This window comes from Enoplosus armatus, chromosome 7 (genome assembly GCF_043641665.1).
Source record: "Enoplosus armatus isolate fEnoArm2 chromosome 7, fEnoArm2.hap1, whole genome shotgun sequence".
Classification (NCBI taxonomy): Eukaryota; Metazoa; Chordata; class Actinopteri; order Centrarchiformes; family Enoplosidae; genus Enoplosus; species Enoplosus armatus.
The window spans coordinates 22,764,657-22,784,920 of NC_092186.1; the positions used below are offsets into that span (position 1 = coordinate 22,764,657).

The window sequence follows — 20,264 nt, forward strand, 5'->3', positions numbered from 1 at the left end:
GAATCAGTAGTTAAGATAATCTTTCCAGTCCTTGCCGCCCGTAGTCCACAGAGGGTGCAAGAAGTATTGAGATCTTCTGCTTGAGTAAAATAAAAATATTATAGTAATATAAATACCTATGAGCGAATGTCTGGAAATAAAGGTTTTAATCATGGTCAATAGTAAAAGCCTCTTTCTCAGTGTTCTATTTATCATACATTGAAATACTATTGATGCATGAACATCTAAGCAGCCTTTTAATGTTGATTTAACCACTCTCTACACTTTTGGAGTAGTTGTATCAATAACTAGAATGTGATTCTATATTTTGGAGGAAGTTTTTAATCTGGAAACTAACTTTAGTTGTCAAATAAACGGAGTGGAGCCAAAAGTGCTCTTCCTGCAATAGGTACGACTTGCAGTTGAGCCTGAATGTGATGTTTCATCAGTCTAAAGTAATATAATTATTATTATGATTGATTATTGATTGTCCTCTGAGTTACAGAGCCGAGCTCGGTTTAGTTGTGGTTGGTCGTCGTGCAGTTTTCTCCCTGAACTTTGAGCCAGGAAAGCATTCCAAATATCTGAGCTGCAAACATGAGGAGAAGGTGAGGTGAGGCGCTAGAGAGAAAGGAAGGGAGAGAAAAGGGAGGGGGGCAAAGTGTGTGTGGAGCAAAGAGGGAGGGGGGGGTGGGGGGAGAGGGAGAGAGAGAGAGAGAGAGAGAGAGAGACAGACAGACAGAGGCGGCGCAGTTTAGCAGAGCGAGCCCGGAGAGAGTGAGGCGACAGAGCGGAGGTGACAGCGGAGAATGGAGAGGAGCCCGTCCGCCCGGCGAGCTTTGACCGCGGCGAGCGAGGAGAACCCACTCGGCCCTTCCCTTCTGGAGCCAGCGCGCTGAAAGAAACCGGGAGGAACTAGCAGGGGGCAAAGGAGAGGAATGGCTGATCCTCTGCGGAGGACTTTACTAGCGAAACTCCGGGGGAAGAAATCCAAGAAAGGAGCGACGGTCGGCGGTGGATACGGCTCTGCTGCTGCTGCTGCCGCCGCTGCGGCGAATGGGGGCCGAGAAGGTAAAGAAAAAGTTTTGCAAACGCAGCGAGACTCCGACGAGGCTCGCCCGGTAGTGTTGCTCGCGGGGCTGGATTGCACGACAGAGAGAATGAGTGCGTACGAGAATTGTGTTGACGGGGCGGTGGTGCAAACTAGGGGGGTCGTGATAGTCCGGGAGAGTCGCGGACTAGCGGAGTTGGCCGGCGCGCGTCCCCAGGAGCGGAGCAGCGGGGGCAGGGTTCGGGTTAATGAGGAGCCCCCGGGGGTCCCACTTCAAAGAGACGCGCAGTTTGGGGGACGCGCGGCGAGGGAGGGAGATAGGGGCCACCAGGGGCCCAGATCCGGTGGCAGAATCACGTTATCGGCGGGGGTCGCGCTCGTGGTGCCGCATGTCCAGAGGAAACACTTCGTCTCGGTGCCGCGGCAGTGCAGCGTCGGGGACTCAATCGGGTTTGGGGACGGTTCAAATCACGTTTTGCACCGAGCACGGCTAGAACCGCATACCGGGGTCGGTAAACCACCAGAGGGCCGGGTCACCGCTCCCGATAGTGATGGGACAGAGCCCAGAGACAGAGGACCCTCCCGGCACATGGCGGGGACTGTGGAGGCTGTTGATGAACACAACGCCGACAGGAGCTTTGACATCAGCCAAACTTTGGAGACGAGCCCTCCGGTGTGCGCGGCGGCACTCGTGCGTCCGAACGGCCCGTCAAGAAACACGGAGGAAAACCTTTTAATCCGCAGTGTCGAGAGTTACGGGCCCGAGTACGCAGGGGACATCAGAGGGACTGCAGGCGGTCCGCAGAGCCCGACCTTCTTCCCCACAGAGTTAGAAATATGCGACGTTAACATGGAGTCCCCGTGCGCCACGGAGGGGTCGCTCGGATACCCTCCAGAGAGCGAGGATGAGGATTATTATGATAATGAAATTCTGCCTTTCTATGAAACCACTCGAGCGAAAAGTGATGGTGACAGAGCGGAGGTTGGCCCGGATAAAGGACGGCTTGGCGACAGTAACAGCGCCCAGGAAACGGACCGGCTCAGGAACCAGCTGAAGGAGGCGTACTACCTTCTCATCACCGCCATGAATGATATCAACCTGGACGTCCAGCAGCTTAGCGGCGGTTTAACCGAGCGGCAGGCCACCTCCTCCTGTAGTAGCCGCTCCAGGGACAGCCTGTGCTCCAGGTTGTCCGCCAAAAACATGGACAGTGACTCCTGGTCCTCAGGAGGCGACCACAGCCCTCAGCAGGTGTCTGACGCTGACTCCCTCCTGCTCTGCCTCAGTGGGAACCTTGAGTCAGGCCTGGGAGGCAGGCTGGTCAGCAAGAGCATGGTGAACCTGCCCTTGACCAAGATGAGACCCACCTTACTCCGCTCTGCTAGTGACGGAGCTATCAGGTATCCAGGTGGACCCTCACTCTGTGTTCAGGCCCCCGGTGATAAAGGGGCCACAGAGACGAAAGAGGCCGCAGGGGGTGAAGTGGCGGGAGCCGGGGAGCTGTCAGAACCTCGGGGGCTTTGCGACGCCATCAGCAGCGACGAGCTGCTACGAGACGTCGGCGGGCAGCTCAATGAGAGCAGCGGCTCGGTCAACAGCCTCACGGGGTCTTCAGACAGCAACGCCGACGCATCAACGCACCAGGGTCTCGACAACAAGCAGGAGCTGACCGAAGCCCGAGCACAGGGGGCCAACTCCGTCAACAAGGGCCACGGCGTCACCGTCAACAAGATGCAAGAGTGGATGCACAAGGGCCGTTTGTTGTCCTCTGAGATGAAGCAGCGCATTGAGGGCTCATCTTTGCCCCGTGGCGGAGGCCAAAGCCAGGACCGCTCCTGTCCTCAGGCTAACCCTGCTGGGTGTAAACCAGGGGTCCAGACCTCCAGCCGGGGGGTTAAATCTGTCAAAGTCACCAAGCCACCTGCAATCAAGTCACCACGGCAGCAGCCGCCAGGTAGGAAGGCTACACGGAGTGGCCTCAACCCCCGTGGATCCTCTAAATCAGAGACCTCTCACCCTCCTCTCCTCCCGTCTGATTATTGTCATCCTCCTCCACTCATAGTAAACTCCGTCTGGTGGCGGTTCACCCTGCACTCCTCCACTTCTGGATGCAAAGCAAAGGGACGAGACTCCTCAGACCTCTTTGCTTTCCTGTTACGATTCTCTAACCGGTGGCGGGTTCTGTCCTTCACACTAATTTAGGTGCATTTTAACACTAAATTAATAGCACATCCGGTTGTAGTTCAGTAACAACTAACTCACTCTCCTCCGCTGCTGCTAGCTGCAGTGGTGTTTTCCGTGGTGTTGGTGGTGGGGTTTGTGTGTGTGTGTGAATGACTTTTGATTATGTACACAATGCCAAATGATGTTCTGTCTGTGATGAGGTGCAAAAACGGGAAAACATCTGTATCATGAAACCGCTGGCATGTTGTCATGTTATACCAAAGTGCTTTCTTTAGACGTTCCAGAAAACAAAACAAAAAAACAACTGAAATGTGAGATAGTCAGGGATTAGGTGGGATGAAAAATGGTTTAAACACCCAGTTGGCAAAACAGTATCACCGCGTGGTGGTCCAGTAGCTGTCCTGGAGCTTTCAATCACATCACCCAGTCTTCCTCAGCGCATGGGGTTTGCCCCAGTGTGTCATGGGATTGCATGTTTCAAACATCCAAGTACTCCTCGTCAGCGTTGTCTCAGAAATGGAGACTGGAAGTTCATTCTCGACCTCGGAGGCTGCAGGGGACGAAATAATCTCACCGCGAGGTCACCGCGTGCAGCGCGTGGTGTTACTAAATGAATTGCATGATTCCACAGTCCATGCTGACCCGAACTGACTGCGAACAAGGCAGTCGTCCACTTCAATCACAGGAACTTTGTGTTGACATTTGTTGCGCAGCGTGTGGAAATGGGCTCGCTTTGTACGGCACAGAAACATTTCACCATCATTTTATCCTGTGTTCGGGGGTGTGTTGTTCTGACAGTGTTTTCCAGAGTAAATAGATGACCTGCCATGTGCGCAGGCCGCTGTTGACTGCCAGCGTGCTGTGCTGCTAGAAATAGAGTGTGATCTCTGGGGGCGGCTGAGCGGAAGGCCTCTGTGTTTGACTTCCAGCCGCTGTTGGCTCAACGTAGCTCCCAACTTTTACGTCTCAAGCTCTTTCCTCTTTTAGTTAGAGCAGAGACAGGGCTCCTCTTGATATTAGTTTCCGAGGTTTGCCCCCTTGATTCTCATTTTTTCCCCGTTTTGCTCAGCCCCCCCTCCCTTTCTGTCCCCACTGAACTTTTCCACAGCTGTGGCCAGAGGAATCCAAAGCAGGAGAGAAGCCACTGCAGCTACTCTCTGTGCTGGTGGTGTGTGTTTGAGAGTATTGGGGGGGAGGGGGGTTGGGCTGTCATGTTGCCTTCCTCCCCAGTCGTTTGCTCTGGACGGCTCCATGGTAACTTCCATTTTAAAGAGACTTTGGATTGAATTTTTAGGATGCCATTCCTGTTGTTTAACTTGTTCGCGTTGTGTCACTTAATGCCTCGCCATGAATGAACAAAATGAAGGGCGATTAAGTATTTATTAAGGTCAGCCCTGGGCTTATCTTGCCCCTGTGGGCCTCTCAGGGCCTCACAAAGAGCCATTTAAAAAAAAAAGAAAAAGAAATGCCAAAGCTCTCAAAAGCTGCGGTCAATTGCTTGTCTTGGCTTGAAACTCTTCATTGAGTTTTTGGCTCTACTCTTAATTTATGCAAATATTTATATATTTCCGGCGGTCTATAAATAGTCCCGTTCCTCCCCCTGAGTGTTACTCGGAAATTAAACCAAGTGATGGGTCAAAACATTGGCTTAATTAGACTACAGCTGATTTATTTCTGTTCTGACTTGTCCTTTGATTTCTGTGTAAAAAACAAACAAACGATTATCACCCACAGCCGAGTGTCACTCCTTATATGTATATGTGTGGGTGAGGGATAGTGTGCATGCATATCCACATCTCCGGTGCGTACATACATGTTTGTATTTGCAGTTGGAGGATTTATAGTCGTGTTGTGCTGTGGCAGAGGATTGGCTTGCCGGCAGGCAGGCAGTATCCAGGCATCATGTTTTGGCCAGACCTGAACTCAGGAGTGGTGTGTCAGTCAAAGCTGATGTTGAGACTGAGCCATAGACACCACAAATGGGAGTATGAGATCCACTCCTGGGAGGCAGATATTCTTTTGTCCTGTGGTTCAAGCTAAGTGGGAAATCATACCCTGTTTGCGTGCCTAGAAATACTGACCACTTTGGAAGGGGAGGATGGGGGGGGGGACTGAAATAGCCTTTTGTGTCTCCCCAAAAAAACAGCTTTTAAAAGAATAATTTAACAGAAAGAAAATAAGCTTATTTCCCAAAATGTTGTCGTCGAGTTAGACGAGAAGATCGATACTCATATCTGTCTGTTGAGTATGAAGCTGCTGCCAGCAGCCGGTTAGCTTAGCTTAGCAATAAATACAGGAAATGGGGAAAAAGCTCCATCCACAATTCAGAAATATGTCTGAAGTTTGTTAATTAACATTTTATATCTTGTTTATTTTATTATTTTACAAAAGACAACGTGTTGATTTGACAAGTTTTTATGGTTTTATGAGGAGATATGTGCCAGACTATTTCTTGGCCTGGAGCAGTGACTTCCTGGAGTCTCCGCTCCACAATGTGTTGTTTTTACACTGTTTTTTTTGTTGTTGTACAAATTAAACAAACGAGGTATAACGTGTTCATCAGCGAGCTTTAGAGACTCTGGTAGGCAGACCCATGCTCGCGGTTTCCCCCTGTTTTCAGTCTTTGTGCTAAGCTAAGCTAGCCGGCGCACTGGCATGAGAGAGGTATCGATCTTCTCATCTAAATCGGGACACGCAAAGAGGCACATTACCCAAAATGCTGAACTATTTTTTTTTTCAAAGTATCACGTCAAGCATGAAGCAAAGACCCGCTCTGTATTAGATGCACAGTGCAGTGTTGCTCAACGTTTTGATGACATGAATTCCTGCTTACTCAGGAGATTCAAAGTAGATACAGAATGAGGAGCGAGGGCAGGTGTAATAAAATCCTCCTCGACTGCTGTCAAGTCGTGTCAGGACGGCGTGGCGTTCTGCATTGTGCCAGAAACCTTGTTACTGAGCTGCAGAGTTGTTTGTTTTTTGCGCACACGGCTGGTGGTGGAGGCGCAATCATTTGTCTTGTCTGGTGTGTCTGTACTTGGACAGATTTATGGAGGATGGTAGCTCTAAAGACAGATCGGGTGATGCAGGAGAAACTTGAGGCGTCAAGGTTCATACCAGGAGGGCTTATGAGCTGTATGAGTCACGTGATGGTGTCTGCAAAGAGTGCGGGGGCAAACTAGCAATTTTGAACGACTGATTATCAGCAAAAGTAACTGGATTGAATGTATTAGGTGGCAGCATTTTGTTGAAGCTTTGCTGAAGGACCTTTCAATGACTTGTCTTACTTTTGGACCTACTTTTCTGCCTTTTTTTTTAAGATTATATAGTCCTTCACCCTGAAGCCTTTTTTTTTTTATTCAGATTTTTAAACAGACACACTGAAAGAGCTGCAACATTGAAAAGAATTTGGGTTTCGAGCCAAACATACTGAGGAGGAAGTGGCATTCGCACGAGCAGGCTGTGCTGCCGGGACGCCGCAACGGGATGCAAGTGTTGACATGTGATGCAACCCAGGACGATCTCAGCTCTGCGCTGGTGTAAAAAGAAAAAAAAAATCCACACTGAGAATCCTCATTACCATGTGAATGAGTGTCAACAGGGATGTATGGCACACAGCAAAAGATTCCCCTCTGAGGTGGGGGGGTGGGAGGGGGGTGGCGAAACTCTGTACACACAACAAAGTGTTGTCTGTGTGGAGGAGAAAACTAGCTGGTGTGTGTTTTGCACTTATCAAAAGAGGAGCCTCCATGAAGCGAAAGGAATTCAGGAAAAAAAAGAAAAGCCTATGGGAAAGTGGATCTAGTGTTTTGTCTTAGAGGAGGGAGAGAGATTCAGTCATTCAGAAGATTTAGACATGAATGTAATTGGCCTTACTGTCAGGCTCACGTGGCGCAGGTCCACACCGGCGCATCCAGGAAGTGAACTTTTTTTTTCTTTATAGGTTTGCATTCCTTTCGGCACCTCAGACAAACCCACACCGCTTCTCCCCCGTCCACCTCTCCCTCTCTCCCTCTCTCTCTCTTTCTCTTTATTTTCTCACACAGACGTGCACCCTCGTATTATGTGCTCCGGCCATCTGTCACCTTCAGGTCAATGGGGGGGTGCCCTGAGCACACCATCTTCGTGCCACCGCGGCACAGGCAAGCCCGACTGTGGTGGCTCCGTTCTAGAAAATGGACGGGGTCCTTCCTCTCTTTGTTTGCATCGCGGCGGTTGGTGTGACGGTCACCTGCCGCTCGCTTGCTTGCAACAGCACACTCGTCGTAAATGAAGATTATACAATACATACATATAAGGGTTAGCTTTTTAAAAAATCTCGCCTCCGTCGTCCAAAAAGTTCTTCCCTAATGGATATTCTGCTGGTTCTCACTTCCACCCCTGCATTTTTCTTTAAACACCCAGGGCTGCAACTAACGACAGTTTTCATTTTGTGTGTAATTATTATAAGCTGCAGATTACTTTCTCAAAAACTATTAAACTATGAACAATTACTCAATTATCAAAATAGTTGGTCATTTTCTGACGATGGACTAATAGTCCACAAGTGTAAAAGTAAAACAAGCTTAATTTATATCTCTTAAATGTTCCTCTTTTGTTTCAAGCCTTTGTATTCTTTGTGTCTTCGCCTCTTAGTGTCCAATGTGGTTCAGTTACCACCTTTAGATATGGCTCAAAAACAGTTCCCCTCGCTAACTATATACTGTAGTTTAAAGATGATTTTTATGGAAAGCAGACTCGGCGACTCCTTTATCTGTTCTTCATCAGGCCATCACGGTCTGATGCTTGACGCCACGCGAAAAATGGCTAAAATCTCAATTACTCGGTCAAACCGGTGCCCTGCCGTCGCTTCGCGTTGCTCCTGTGAAGGGAGTGTGTGACAGCGGAGGGAGACGGCGGCGAGGCTGTAAATCTGGAGCTGTGGTCTGGAATGCCTGCTCGTGTCAGAACACGCGTCCTCCTCCAGTTATGAAAGACCCCTTAAAGAAGATGGCATGCTGACAACAACTCCGTGCGCAACCGTCTCACCTCTCGCTGGCGGCGGGCAGAGGCTGCAGTTTTTGGATTGTCTTTAAACCCCCCCCCCCCAAAAAAAAGTTATTTCCTGCTTGTTTCAACATTTGAATAATCCTTATCTCTCCCTGTGTTTCTACCTCTCAAATGTCCCGCTTTAGCTTCATTTGTGTCTGTCCCTCTAAGTGACCCTCATTTGATGTAGTTCATCTGGTGAAAAGGAAGTTCCCCTGGCTAAATATCAATTATAGGCTTAAGAGGCTGTAGTTTTGGACGTGCCTTGGTCTTAAAGATCTTTTAGGATTCGTTGTAAACTATCCAATCACTGTTGTATTGTACTTTCCTGTAACAACACTGTTCATAGCTCAGAGTTTAAAGGAACTTCAGGCCAGAACAGCTGAAACAAACTATAGCCGGTTATTATCGCCTGCCAGCTTGGGCCCTACACATTAACTTGCGGGACTCAGTGCAGCAGCAGAGACATGCTGTATGTTTCCTCTCCGCTCTGCAGCCAGCGCATGCTAAATGCTACTGAGCTACGCAGCATTGGCTCTAATCCAAGCTAATGCAAACGCGCTGCTGGCTCAAGTCATACAAACACCCTTCTGGCTGGAAGCCTTCCTCAAACTAAACAGAGCAGAAAGGGAGAAATGGATGGCAGAGGGAGCTGCGATGGGTTGTGTTTTCGCAGGTCAAGCTGTTTGTTTTCTCACTGTGGCGATTAGAAATGCCTTAAAAGTGGCCCCTGTTCCTGCCACCGAAAGCTGTTTTATATACTCAGCAGTGTGTTATATAATCAGCTGGAACGCCGGGGAATGGCATCCGTAACGGAATGAGCCCCGTCCCACTTTATATCATACTTGCCATGTTTCTCAAGTGGGGGAGAAGGGTCGAGCAGCAGCAAGTAAAAAAAAAAAAAAAAAGTTAAGTTCAGGACCCTGAAACTCCAGAGTTGGTGTTTGTGGGATTTTGAGGCTCTGGAAGTGGCTGCAAATTGTTGCGAGTCAACAGTTGCTTTATGAAGTTGCTTTGTAGATCACAGGGAAGCTGTTCGGAGAGGCTGGTGGACTTCCAAGGAAAGGTAAATCCCAGCAGAGCCCCCTCTGCTCTCTCTGTGCCGCTTTCGGGGCTTTGTCAATAAAAGCAACCAAGCAAAACCCCCCCCCCAAAAAACTAAAAACCAATCGACTGAGCAGAAGTTATGTAATTTGGAACCATGTGATTTTTTAAAAAATTTTTTTACTTCTCTTCCCTTGGACTGCTCTGGATTAATAATATGTACCCAAAAAAAAGGCCTCATTCACACTTTTTAAACAGCACAGTGGCGCACGTGCGCGCGCTGGATGTGTTAGATTCCGATTTCCGTGAAGTGAAAATATTCCCCAAGTCTGTAATTTGGTGGCTGTAGCCTGGCGCGCACGAAAATTCAATTTCCTTGAGCAAAGGGAGAAGTTGTCATTATAGCATGCGGAGGGGCTCGTCTGGGAGCTGCTGAGGATCAAAACAGTCTTTTACACCAGCCTGCTGTACGTGTTGGAGCAGGACCCTGCCCTCAGCGCCTCGCTCTCCCTGTCACACACACACACACACACACACACACACACACACACACTCTCAGAGGTTGTTTTTCTACCGGCTGCATCTGCTCATCAACCCATGTGAAAATAAAAGCACGTCAGATGATTTGCAAAGGCGCTTTTTTTTGATTTGCCAGGGAAAAAGAAAATTCATATCATCTGATTGGAAAAACATCCACAAAATCCACAGAAACACACTCAGAGCTGTGAAGGGACGCTTTTAATGCTTCCTTTGGGACATTAAAGGACCACGTCACCGCCTCTACCGGCTGTACTTATCGTCACCCCCTTTACACACTCCCCCACACCCCCCCCCCTCCTTTCGGCTCTATTTTCACAGCTGTAAGGCCAGTGGTTTCTCGCTCTTTTTTTCCCAAGTTGCTGTGACGGAAGATATGTGTGCCAAATCCCTCCATCTCCCTGTGATCTCTGTTGAATTCAAAGCCCACGTATTCTCGACGCGCCACAGAGTAGAAAAGGGGGTGAGGTGCTCTCGGGTGGGGGGGGGGGGGGGGTGCTGTGGTGATGTGATTGAAAGTTTGACTGTGGTCATAAAAACAAAACCAGCTATAAAACATATCACAACTGAAAGAGACAAAAGAAAGACGTGGCTCTTTTTTCTTTTCTTTTCTTTTTTTTTTTTGAAAGGCAGAGACAAGAACAAGAGACAGGACAAGAGGCGAACACTATAAAAGCTAATGGCATTGTTCAGTGTTTCCACACCTGTGGTGTCTCGATACAGATGTTTTCTTCAACTTGACAGGACATGAATAGTCTGAGATTAAACATCAGATTCTTTCACTTCAGTTGAATAATTGCTTAAATGATGATGATCAGTAGCTTTTTTTATGCCAAGCAAAGGATTTTCTTAGTGTCTCCCCGCATGAAGTTGTGACTCTCACACTCTGTCTCTCTCCGCCACTCCGTCAGCTTTCATTGAGAATGTCCAAACCCCCTGTGCTAATGGCCGCGAGGCGGGCAGGGCCAGTGAGTCACGGCGGCCCCCGCTCACCACCATCACGGTCTCCAAGAAGCGCAACTGGCTGCAGCAGAGCTCCCTTGGAAAGAATCCCTGCGCCAAGGAGGAGCTGCAGGGAATGCTGGGAGCTGAGGAGGAGGGCAGCCAGGGCTCCCATCAGCCGCCACCTTCTCCCAGTCCCTCTCCGGACCACCTGAGACCCCTAGGGGGAGCCCCGTCCCGGCCGGTTCGCCTGCACCTGCCTCAGGTTAGCCTCGAGCACTCTCTGTTAACTTGAATGAGTTTTTAAAGGAGTAGTTCTAGAGCCAGGCCAGCTGGCTCCCCCGTTTCCAGTCTTAATGCTAAGCTAAGCTAGCCGGGTGCTGGCTGTTGCTGTATATTTAGCATACAGACATGAGAGCGGTATCAATCTGTATGTTTCTGTTCAGGTGGGATGCTTCCTTTCGTCTTTTTAATCAAAAACTTTGGTTTCCGTCTTGATTTAGGTCATCGTCGGTCAGGCCAAGGTGTCCCCCCACCCTCGGAGCGTGGACCCAGCCGAGGAGAACGACGCCGACGATGAAGGAGAGATCTGGTACAACCCAATCCCCGAGGATGAGGAACCGGAGATGTCTCACCGACCCTCCGTTCGGCTGCTGGTTCCCCCTCGAGCAGAGTCCCAGAGGAGGCCCAGCAGGGGAGGGGATGCGGGCCACGGTAGCAGGACCCCGGGGGGCGGCAGCGGCACCGGGCCGGAGGCGCTCGGGGAAAACCTCTGTGGCGGTTCAGGAGACGGGAGTCAGGGGAATGCTGTACATTCCACAGAGGCACTACATCTGCACAGGCAGATGCTCGCGTGCAAACCTCAGGAGGAGGGGGGGCCTTCCTCCAGCAGAGCCACAGGTAAGACAAAAAGAGACACATACACACCTCCGCTCATTCTCACCTTACTTCCCTCTCTGCTTTCTCCGACTTCTTCATTCAGTCTTCATTCCTTCTGTCTTTTTGGCCGATGTTCGTGGGCCAATTATCCTCTGTCGCTTTGTCTCTCAGCCAGTCACCCTCGGCGTATTTTTGCAGTTGTTCACACCTTGAGCGCTAATTACAGCTATTGTTGAAAAATGTTCCCAATCAAAGGATCAACAGACTTATGTAGCTGCAAGTAAATCCCGGCTTACTATACCTTTACACAGAAATACATGAAGAAGTTTAAGACGACATAGCACCAATAAATGGGATTAAAATCCCAAATTCCTCTCGAAATCCCTAACAGATCTAGCCGTCCGAGCTCAGTTTGCTCTTGGTCTTGTTCTGTTTGATAGGAGCAGACAGGAGCCGTGGCTGTCTAATCATATCACTCCATATCAGTGTCCCTCATTAGTTAAACTCAGACAGGCATTAGCCAGGAGGAATTCAGAGCCGGCATTCCTCAACACCAAGAATATCCATTTACTTGTTACTGCAGCTCACGCAGAGGGCTGTGAACTTTGTGGTGGTCCTCGGAGTTTTTTTTTTTTTTTAGTCCTCAGTTGAATAAATGACCTGCAGAGATTAAGTAGAATTGGTGGAAATGAATCTCTGCACTTTAAAAAAAAAAAAATTGAATTCACTTCTTTGGAAATTGTTGACAACTCTGGTCGACAGCAACGACATAATGATGACAGCCAGCACGCGGCTCCCTGTCTCTCAATGAACTCGGCCTGTTTTGTTTTTTTTCTCTAACTTCCGACTTTTTGTTCTCTCTGATGTGGCAACACGGTAGTTTCAACCAATTGGCACATCTTGAGCTGAGCCTATAATTACAACTTTTGACAACACTTTTCTGTGGCACGCAACAGACATGTTCTAGTTGTAGGAGCCGAGCGAAATCTAATACTTGAGCTTCAGTGTTCACGGCCGGCGGTTTTACTGCAGGAGTGAAGGCTTGAAATGAGCTCAGGAATAACTGTTTTCACCCTACAATACTGACGTTGGAAAAGTTGAAACCACGATGTCGTTGAGACCCGTTCCAGGAAGTGAAAGAATGCACTTTAGGCTCCAGTTTTACCATGTTTCAGAACAATAATCAGTACATTTAAAGAAACTCTTTGTCTGGCAGAGCGGGGAGTCTTAACTTCTTGAGGTGTTGCGTCCTCTCCCGAAACAAATCTGCCCGTGACAAGGACAAAGGTTTGATTGGCGGCCGATAAACTCCTTGATCCTCATTGACTGGCGTCAAACTGCTGGCTGTCTCTGGCGTCACGTGTGGCTCAGCAAAAAACCTGTCCATCCTGAGAGACTCTCCCTGTAGGATTAGGATTAGACCAGCCCCGAATGAGTCTCAGTGTACCGGCACAGGAAAGGCACTAATCAGTGCGCACGGAGCTAATTAAATTGAGGCTATTTCTGCCCGCGCCTCTCGATAGCTTTCAGATCTATCTTGCGGTCCCGATGAAATGTGCCGGTGTCATTAGGGGCCTTTCATGCTGGGTAAGCAGATGAGTGGATGTAATTGGAGGCTGGAGTTGCTTGTTCAGCATTTTGAGCCGAGAAGCAATCTTGTTCTGAGCTTGTGTGAACAATTTTTTTTAATTTTCCCTGAGCTGTATGCCGTTTTCAGAAGTGATTAATTTGCCATCAATTTGCTTTCCATTCAAAGACCCGAGCCCCATTTACACCCCGTAACAGATTCTGTTTAATGGGAGTGCCCGGTCGCAGGTCTGTGATAGTGTGGCTTTACTGGTGCTCTGACTGGTTGCTGTGAAAATGAGAAGCGGGAAGAACAGAAGTGTTTTTATTTTCTTTTTTTTTCTTTTTTTTTCCCTCCCCGCTCCGGAACTGCCCCCCCCCCCCCCCGCTGCTGCCTGTTGACTTTGCAATTGATTCCTGTGGGTTTGGCGACGCCATCCCACACTTCACTGCAACAAAAAAGGGCAACAAGCCTGGCTACGTGTCATCAAAGAGGAAACACTCATTACTGGTTGTTTGTGTGTGTGTGTGTGTGTGTGTGTGTGTGTGTGTGTGTGTGTGTGTTGTGGGTGCAGCGGGCACCTCGGTTTAAAAGCAAAAGGAACGGAAGTACTGCTTCACCGTCTTTCTTCACCTTTAGTTAGAAACCTCCTGTACCTCCAGAAATTGCTTTGTGTGTGTGTGTGTGTGTGTGTGTGTGTGTTTGTTGTGGTTGCTGTTAACTCAGTTTGTATCGGCTGCAGGATGGCACTGCACCCCTCCTCCACGCCCACCGGTCAAACTGGGCCTGCGTGGGGACGTGGATAATTACAAAAACAACATTTTGCCGATTTGTCAGATAGGCTGGACCTTTGTGGCCTCATACACACTGAAGTGCCAGACCGTTGATGAGCTGTCCTCTCATAAACTGACAGTTTTCTGTATGCTAAAAATGAAATAAGTGCATTTTTACTGTCCTATAGCTCAAACTATTCTAAACTGTCTGCAGTAGCTGGATGGTCATTGATCAGAATGATGCTTTGCCATTTTCTGGCAGTGGAAATGACTCTATAAGGGAAATCTATTTCTATTAAATAATAATAGTAATAATAATAATACAATAGACTGAAAAAGAAATTGATTACTTAAAGGGCCATACCATTTTTTTGTTGTTGCGTGTTTTAGCCTATTTACAACAACTCGCATATAGTTTCCATCACAGCTAACAGTTTTGAAAAACATTCAGTTGTAGGTTTTTGAATGTATTTTCCTATTTTCAGGCAGCCGTTGGCTTCCATTCATTTTAGTGAGGCATGAAGCTGATTCCTGCATTGTTTTTTTTTTTGTTTTTTTTTTTAATTAAAAGCAATGTTAACGTTATTGTAATGCAGTGCAGACCTTTCAGACTGATCTGCAACTTGATGTTCAGTGGGGTGGGGTCAAGCAAGTTTCGGGGGGTTTCAGACTTTTAGTCTTTTCATTGGCTTTGGTGCAGAAATAGAAAACAATAGCTGCCTGGAACTGCAACAAAAAAATGCATCCAAAATTCATTAAATTTACACATTTGGTAATGGCCAGCAAAACTGTGAAATACACATAAGTTATGGTGGGGGGGGGCAAAACATAATTTAATTCTTAATGAGTGCATGTACCGAAAGATCAGAATAGGAAATACCAACCCAAAGTAAACCTCACTAAACACCTGTTTGTTGGTAGTAACACCGTTGTTACCACCACAGTGAGCCGTATCTTTACCGCATCTGCCGTATGTGTGTTTAGGATACCACATCTTTGGTTGCCTCACCACATTTTTTGTAAAATGCACCCCTGGCTCCATGAGAATAGTGGCCTTTTGATGTAAGTAAGTCTTTTTTTTTTCTCCTGCAGAACAACAAGGAGTGCAGCCACAGTGTTGAACTCCACTATTTTAGTCGCCGCCTTCTGTGTCTTCTATTTCAGATTCTTCCTCAAAATGAGCCCATACAGACTTCACTTTATCTGCAGGGCTAGAAATTTGACAGGCCTCTCGTTGATTGAGCACGAATAAGAGCGTCTGCCGAATTAATGAAGCAGTGCAGATGTAGATGACGCTCTGCGACTATAGCTTTCCTCTGTTCGGCTGGCTGGTTCTTTTTCCCTCACCGGATACACTCCAGACTCCTCGTGTGCTGCCTATTGACTGACTTTTTGTCCATCTGAATGCTCTATTTGTATGGAGAATAATGATTGATGGACTTTGGGGGTGGTGAGCATGGTGCGTTCCCAATCTCTTGTTCCCTTTAGCGCCCGTTCGGGGAATCTGACTTGGCCAGCGCTCAAAATGGGATCAGGGCTATTTCTGGGGGTTGTTTTGGTCACGCTGGCTGCTAAAGTTACACGAGAGTTCAAGCCTCCGAGCTGAGACCTGGAATCTAATCTCGGCTCACGATTGCACGGCCGGGTCTGGAGGAAGTCAACAACGCAGGGCGGCAACATTGTGAGAGCAGCACTTCCAAACCAGAGCAGATTCTTTAGCTTGGCACTAGATGTGAAGTTCGGGTCAAATAGTTTTCTCATGGCTCTTTCTTTCTGGTCTGTTCTTCATTTCATCGCCGGAGCAGCCGAGGAAAACTGTTCCTGGTCTCTGTTTTTGATGAGTAAAGGCTTTTGTTTGTGCACACTAATGCATAATCCCGCTTTAACTGGCCATGCATGCATTGGGGGTCACAATAGTATCTGTAGTTAAGAGTGTTTACAACCCCCAAGCACTATTAGTTAGGGCTGCAACTAACTGATAAACCGCTGTAGGTCAAAGGCTTGAGGCTACATTAGCTGCTGAGTTGCATCATAGGTAATGCAGGCACCAGGTTTTTACACGAAGAAGTGGAAGCGTGGAATAAAACAGAATGATATCTCTGGTTCTGCTGCATCAATTTCGATCATTTGTTGTTGTTGTTGTTGTTGTTGTTGTTGTTGTTGTTGTTTTTTAAACTGTAACTCATAGGAATGCAGTGCTAAATAGGCGGAGTACTCTTTTAAATGAACTTCAACTCAGTCTCCAGTGGGTAAAAGGGGTGTCCAGCTGGTTATAATCACACTCATCACACATCCTGATTTCGACTGATGAGGCAGTTTCCACTTTTCCCGACTTGTAAAACTCAGAGGGTTTTCTTTTTTCTTCTTCTTTTTTTTTTTGTGTGCAAATGCTTGATGTGATCGATCTGTCCATCACTTGCTGAGCTGAATCAAACAGATTTCGATGCGCCTCATCTATTGCTGTCAATAGATGACAGTTGAAAACAGCCGCCTCACTACATGAACGCGTGGCCTTTTGCTGTGTGAATGTAGCACCGCTGCCCAATGTTTGGCATTCGTAGAGTAATTGTTGTTTCAGCACTATTATATTCTGTCCTATAAGGTCATCTATAGTTTCTTGCTGCCTCTATGTGCCTTCAACAATAAATTCCTCCCCCGTTCTGTGTGATTCATTTTTATTGATACAGTTATATAAAAGCATTTCATTAATAACTTACTCGCTGTAAAATCATTAAATGAGTCATTAAATTAAGATTGCATCTCCATAAAAGGTTTACTGCTGGACGTGTTTTCCGTTTAAGTCACTGATGAACTGAACACTCATCACGTAGCTGCTGGTACCTTGTTGTTTGTGTCGCGGCAGTGCAGCGGGGGCCGGTGCGGCTGCGGGCTGTCCAGAATTAGCAGCCACAGTTACAGCAGAGCAGGAACGCCCGCGGTGGTAGGCGAGCGAGGCTACATGAGGGCTGCTTTGGCGGGGGGCCATGTTGTGCTAGTGAGAAGGCCTGCATGCTTGGATATATTAGCAGGGGTTTTGTAACCATTGTCATGAAACGGCCGGGGGCTCCCGCGGGCCCCTGAAAGGCCTTCCAGCACTGAAAGATTTAGAGCCGAAAGGAGAGGAAGCAGCGCAGAGCCTGGCCTCGGTCACCGGGGCGAGGAAACTGCAGCACAAGCGTGCCATTCACCGGTTTATTTGCTCTCCTCTTGTTTGTCAGCACACCGTGGTCCTTTCTGTTTTTACATTTAACACACACATTTGGCGGACATGCTTGCACGGACACTCACACACACTCAAGTGAATACAAGTGGTTTTACAGGGGTAATCAGGGACGGCAGATTATTGTCCCCCTGCAAGGCTTATCAGAGTATGCTCAGTGTCTGTCTCTCTCTTTCTCGCACACAAACACACACTCCCACATTGCTGTAGCCCAGGCGCCGAATATTGTTTCATTGGAGGACATTTCACATTATCCGACTAATGCTAGAGTGACAACTTGGCTCATTCCAGAGGATCGTAGAAACAAATATCAGGCGTATTTGATAAGGATCAGGTCGTCCCTCCCCCTGCACCTGTCTGGTGCCAGCGTTGTGAAAAGCCCTCGTCATAAATTCCTGGGCTTTGTTAAGAGGTGTCAGTGGCCGGGTGCCTGAGGAGGGCTGCAGGGTCAGGGAGGGCATGTGTGTGTATATGTGTGTTTATGCACGCATATTTACACGCACTCTCGCTTTGTGTCACAGTAATATGGTGAGTGCCTGTGCGTGTTAAAGTGTTGGGGGTGGACAGAGTCGCCCGGCTCAGGTGTCACCCAGAGAAATGCAGACCTTTTGCCCTTTGACCCGGGAACATGGCCCTGGAGGGTTGGGTGTCAAACCGTCGCCCCTGAACCTCGACTAGTGAGGTGTCACGTTACTCTCCTGGCTGCTGCCACAAGGCCAAAGCCTACAGAGGACTCAGCTGCATGTCTGTGTGTGTGTGTGTGTGTGTGTGTGTGTAGCCTCAGTCATTAACCACGCAGCAGTCATTAACTTTGTTTGGCAGATCTGCCTTCCAGGGCGGGTGGACGTTGCCCCAGTTAATGTTGATTATCAAATAAATGGAACAGCAGCAGGACACTGGTGGAAGTCGCTTTGATTCTCACTCCTGAGGGCTCTTCCGTGTGAGATGAGAGCATGAGACAGTCAAGTACATGGGCACTGATGTTGTTGTTTTTACTAATAAAGCTTCAGCAGTGAAGGTGGAAAGTGTTCTTAGTTGTGCATCTGCATTATTATAGGTATCACACATAGTATTGCCCATCAGTTTGAGTGAAATCGGTATCATAAGATTAATAATATCATTCTGTTATCGATATATATATATATATATATATATATATATATATATCATGATTAGGTCTAGGTATTGAACCAGAGTACTTTCAGAGTACCAGCCAGAATGTGTCCATAACATTAAGTATTGAAAAGTCTGATTTGTTGTACTTCTACACCAGTTTACTTATTATTCGCTCACATATATCTGTCTTATTGAACTATATTAGTTATTTAACTTTTATGCAACAGCCAATTTAGCATATCTTGTTGAACAAAACCCCCCAAAAAGTTGAAACGTGTTTATATTCCCCAAACTAGGCTAAAAAGTTTTGTGTTGGTATTGAAACTCAAGTATTGTATTGGCACCAATTTCAAAAAGCCTCCCATCATAATCACAATGTGGCCAATGTGTGCAAAATCACATAAAAGATAATAACAATGCATGTTCAGTGCGCGTTTTATGCACGATTCCTGTCAAAACTCTTAATTTGTGTGACTTTTGTCTTCTTGTGGCGTTGATTTGGACCACAGCATTTGGCTACAGGATCATATCAACATGATACAACTCCACAGAAAGTTTGAAAATGATAATGTTGCCTGGTCCGGACACGTCGTTTCTTTTTCGCGTTGACAAGTAGTGAGCAGTTTGAGCAACTAGAGACAGGAGTGTAATTACTGTAAATGAACAAAGGCATCCTCTCTGGTTACGTACAGCTCCTTTAAACGTGATGTCTTACTTGTACCAAGTGTGTATTGAACTACTATTGAACACTATGAACATCCGATCCATTACAGCTAATTACATTCTACTTATATCTGCATTTCATTCTCATTCGCACTGTAAATGAATGCTTCACACAGTATGTAGAGAAATTAAGATTATAGAAGAACCCACGAATGAGTTAAACTGTGTTTCACGCTCGAGGAATTTCACCCCTGAAAACCTTGTTTCAGACCTGACCACTGGGCTCTCTGTGTGCCCGACCCCTCCCCAGATGTTGTTTGGTGAGTTTGCACCTCCAGTGCTCTCCACCCATGTTCTCCCTTCTCAGAGCGCCTCTGTGTCTATTATTGGCAGGAAGCTGTGACAGGGCAGGCTACTCAGCCAGGGGTGGGGGGGCTAAACATGGTTTGGAGAGGAATGTGAGAGAACAGCCATGTTCATTTGTACATTCACCCGCCGGCTTGCCAGCCTTCCAGTCGACCATCCAGACCTCTGAGTGCCTGGACAAGGGGCGCCTTTGTCCCCCCCCCCCCATCTGCCGGCTACACCCTGCCCTGCTCCTGCCCCCCATCTTACCCTTCTCTCCATCCTGTTGCACCTCCTCTGCCTCCCTCTTTTCACTCGCGGGCCCTCGCCCCAGAATAGCACAGCAGGTCCCCTCTGAAAATAGAGCTGGTGATGTTGGCAGGGTCAAGCTCTCTCTCTCTCTCTCTCTGTCACAGAATCGCTCTTTTGTTTCAGAGGTTTATTCAGAGAAAGTAATTAGCTGACAAAAACAACAAGAGCTTTTATATTGGACATGAGAAATCCAAAATCAATCATGAAAGTACTGAACATCTAAATCGCTCATCAGCCCCAGTTTACTATCGAGGACACTCCTCAGAAGGCCTACAGAAGATAAGGTCCAGCCTGAATCCCCCATGCAGCGAGGGATTCCCTCTAAAGTGTAAAAAAGGCAGGCGTCACCTATTTACACATCCAGCCTATAAGGAGACACGTTAGCATTCACTCGGAAGTGTTTCTGTCCGTCTGCTCTCCTTTTAGCACTGTTTTGGTCTCCGCCGACCCCCTAATGGGAATATATGTGGCTCTTAAGCCGCTAAATGCTCCACTATGTTCACCGATTTGTCTATGGAGCTTTTTTCTTTGCTGAAAACAGCTGCCTGCTGCGGCCGATAGTGAGGCTGAGAGTGACCCAAAACGGTAAAGCTGCGAAACACTGAGCTGAAAGACACTGAAAC

At 47.6% G+C, this 20,264-nt stretch overlaps 1 protein-coding gene across 1 annotated transcript in view; it reads left to right on the plus strand.

Moving 5' to 3' along the window:
- The first annotated feature begins 917 nt into the window (after window positions 1-917).
- The window catches only part of syde2 (synapse defective 1, Rho GTPase, homolog 2 (C. elegans)), a 39,747-nt gene continuing 20,400 nt past the window's right edge, over window positions 918-20,264 (plus strand). Inside the window, exons 1-3 of the mRNA XM_070908967.1 lie at window positions 918-2,985; window positions 10,736-11,031; window positions 11,270-11,666. Of these exons, the coding sequence (XP_070765068.1) occupies window positions 918-2,985; window positions 10,736-11,031; window positions 11,270-11,666 (2,761 nt within the window). The remainder of the gene's footprint in view (window positions 2,986-10,735; window positions 11,032-11,269; window positions 11,667-20,264) is intronic.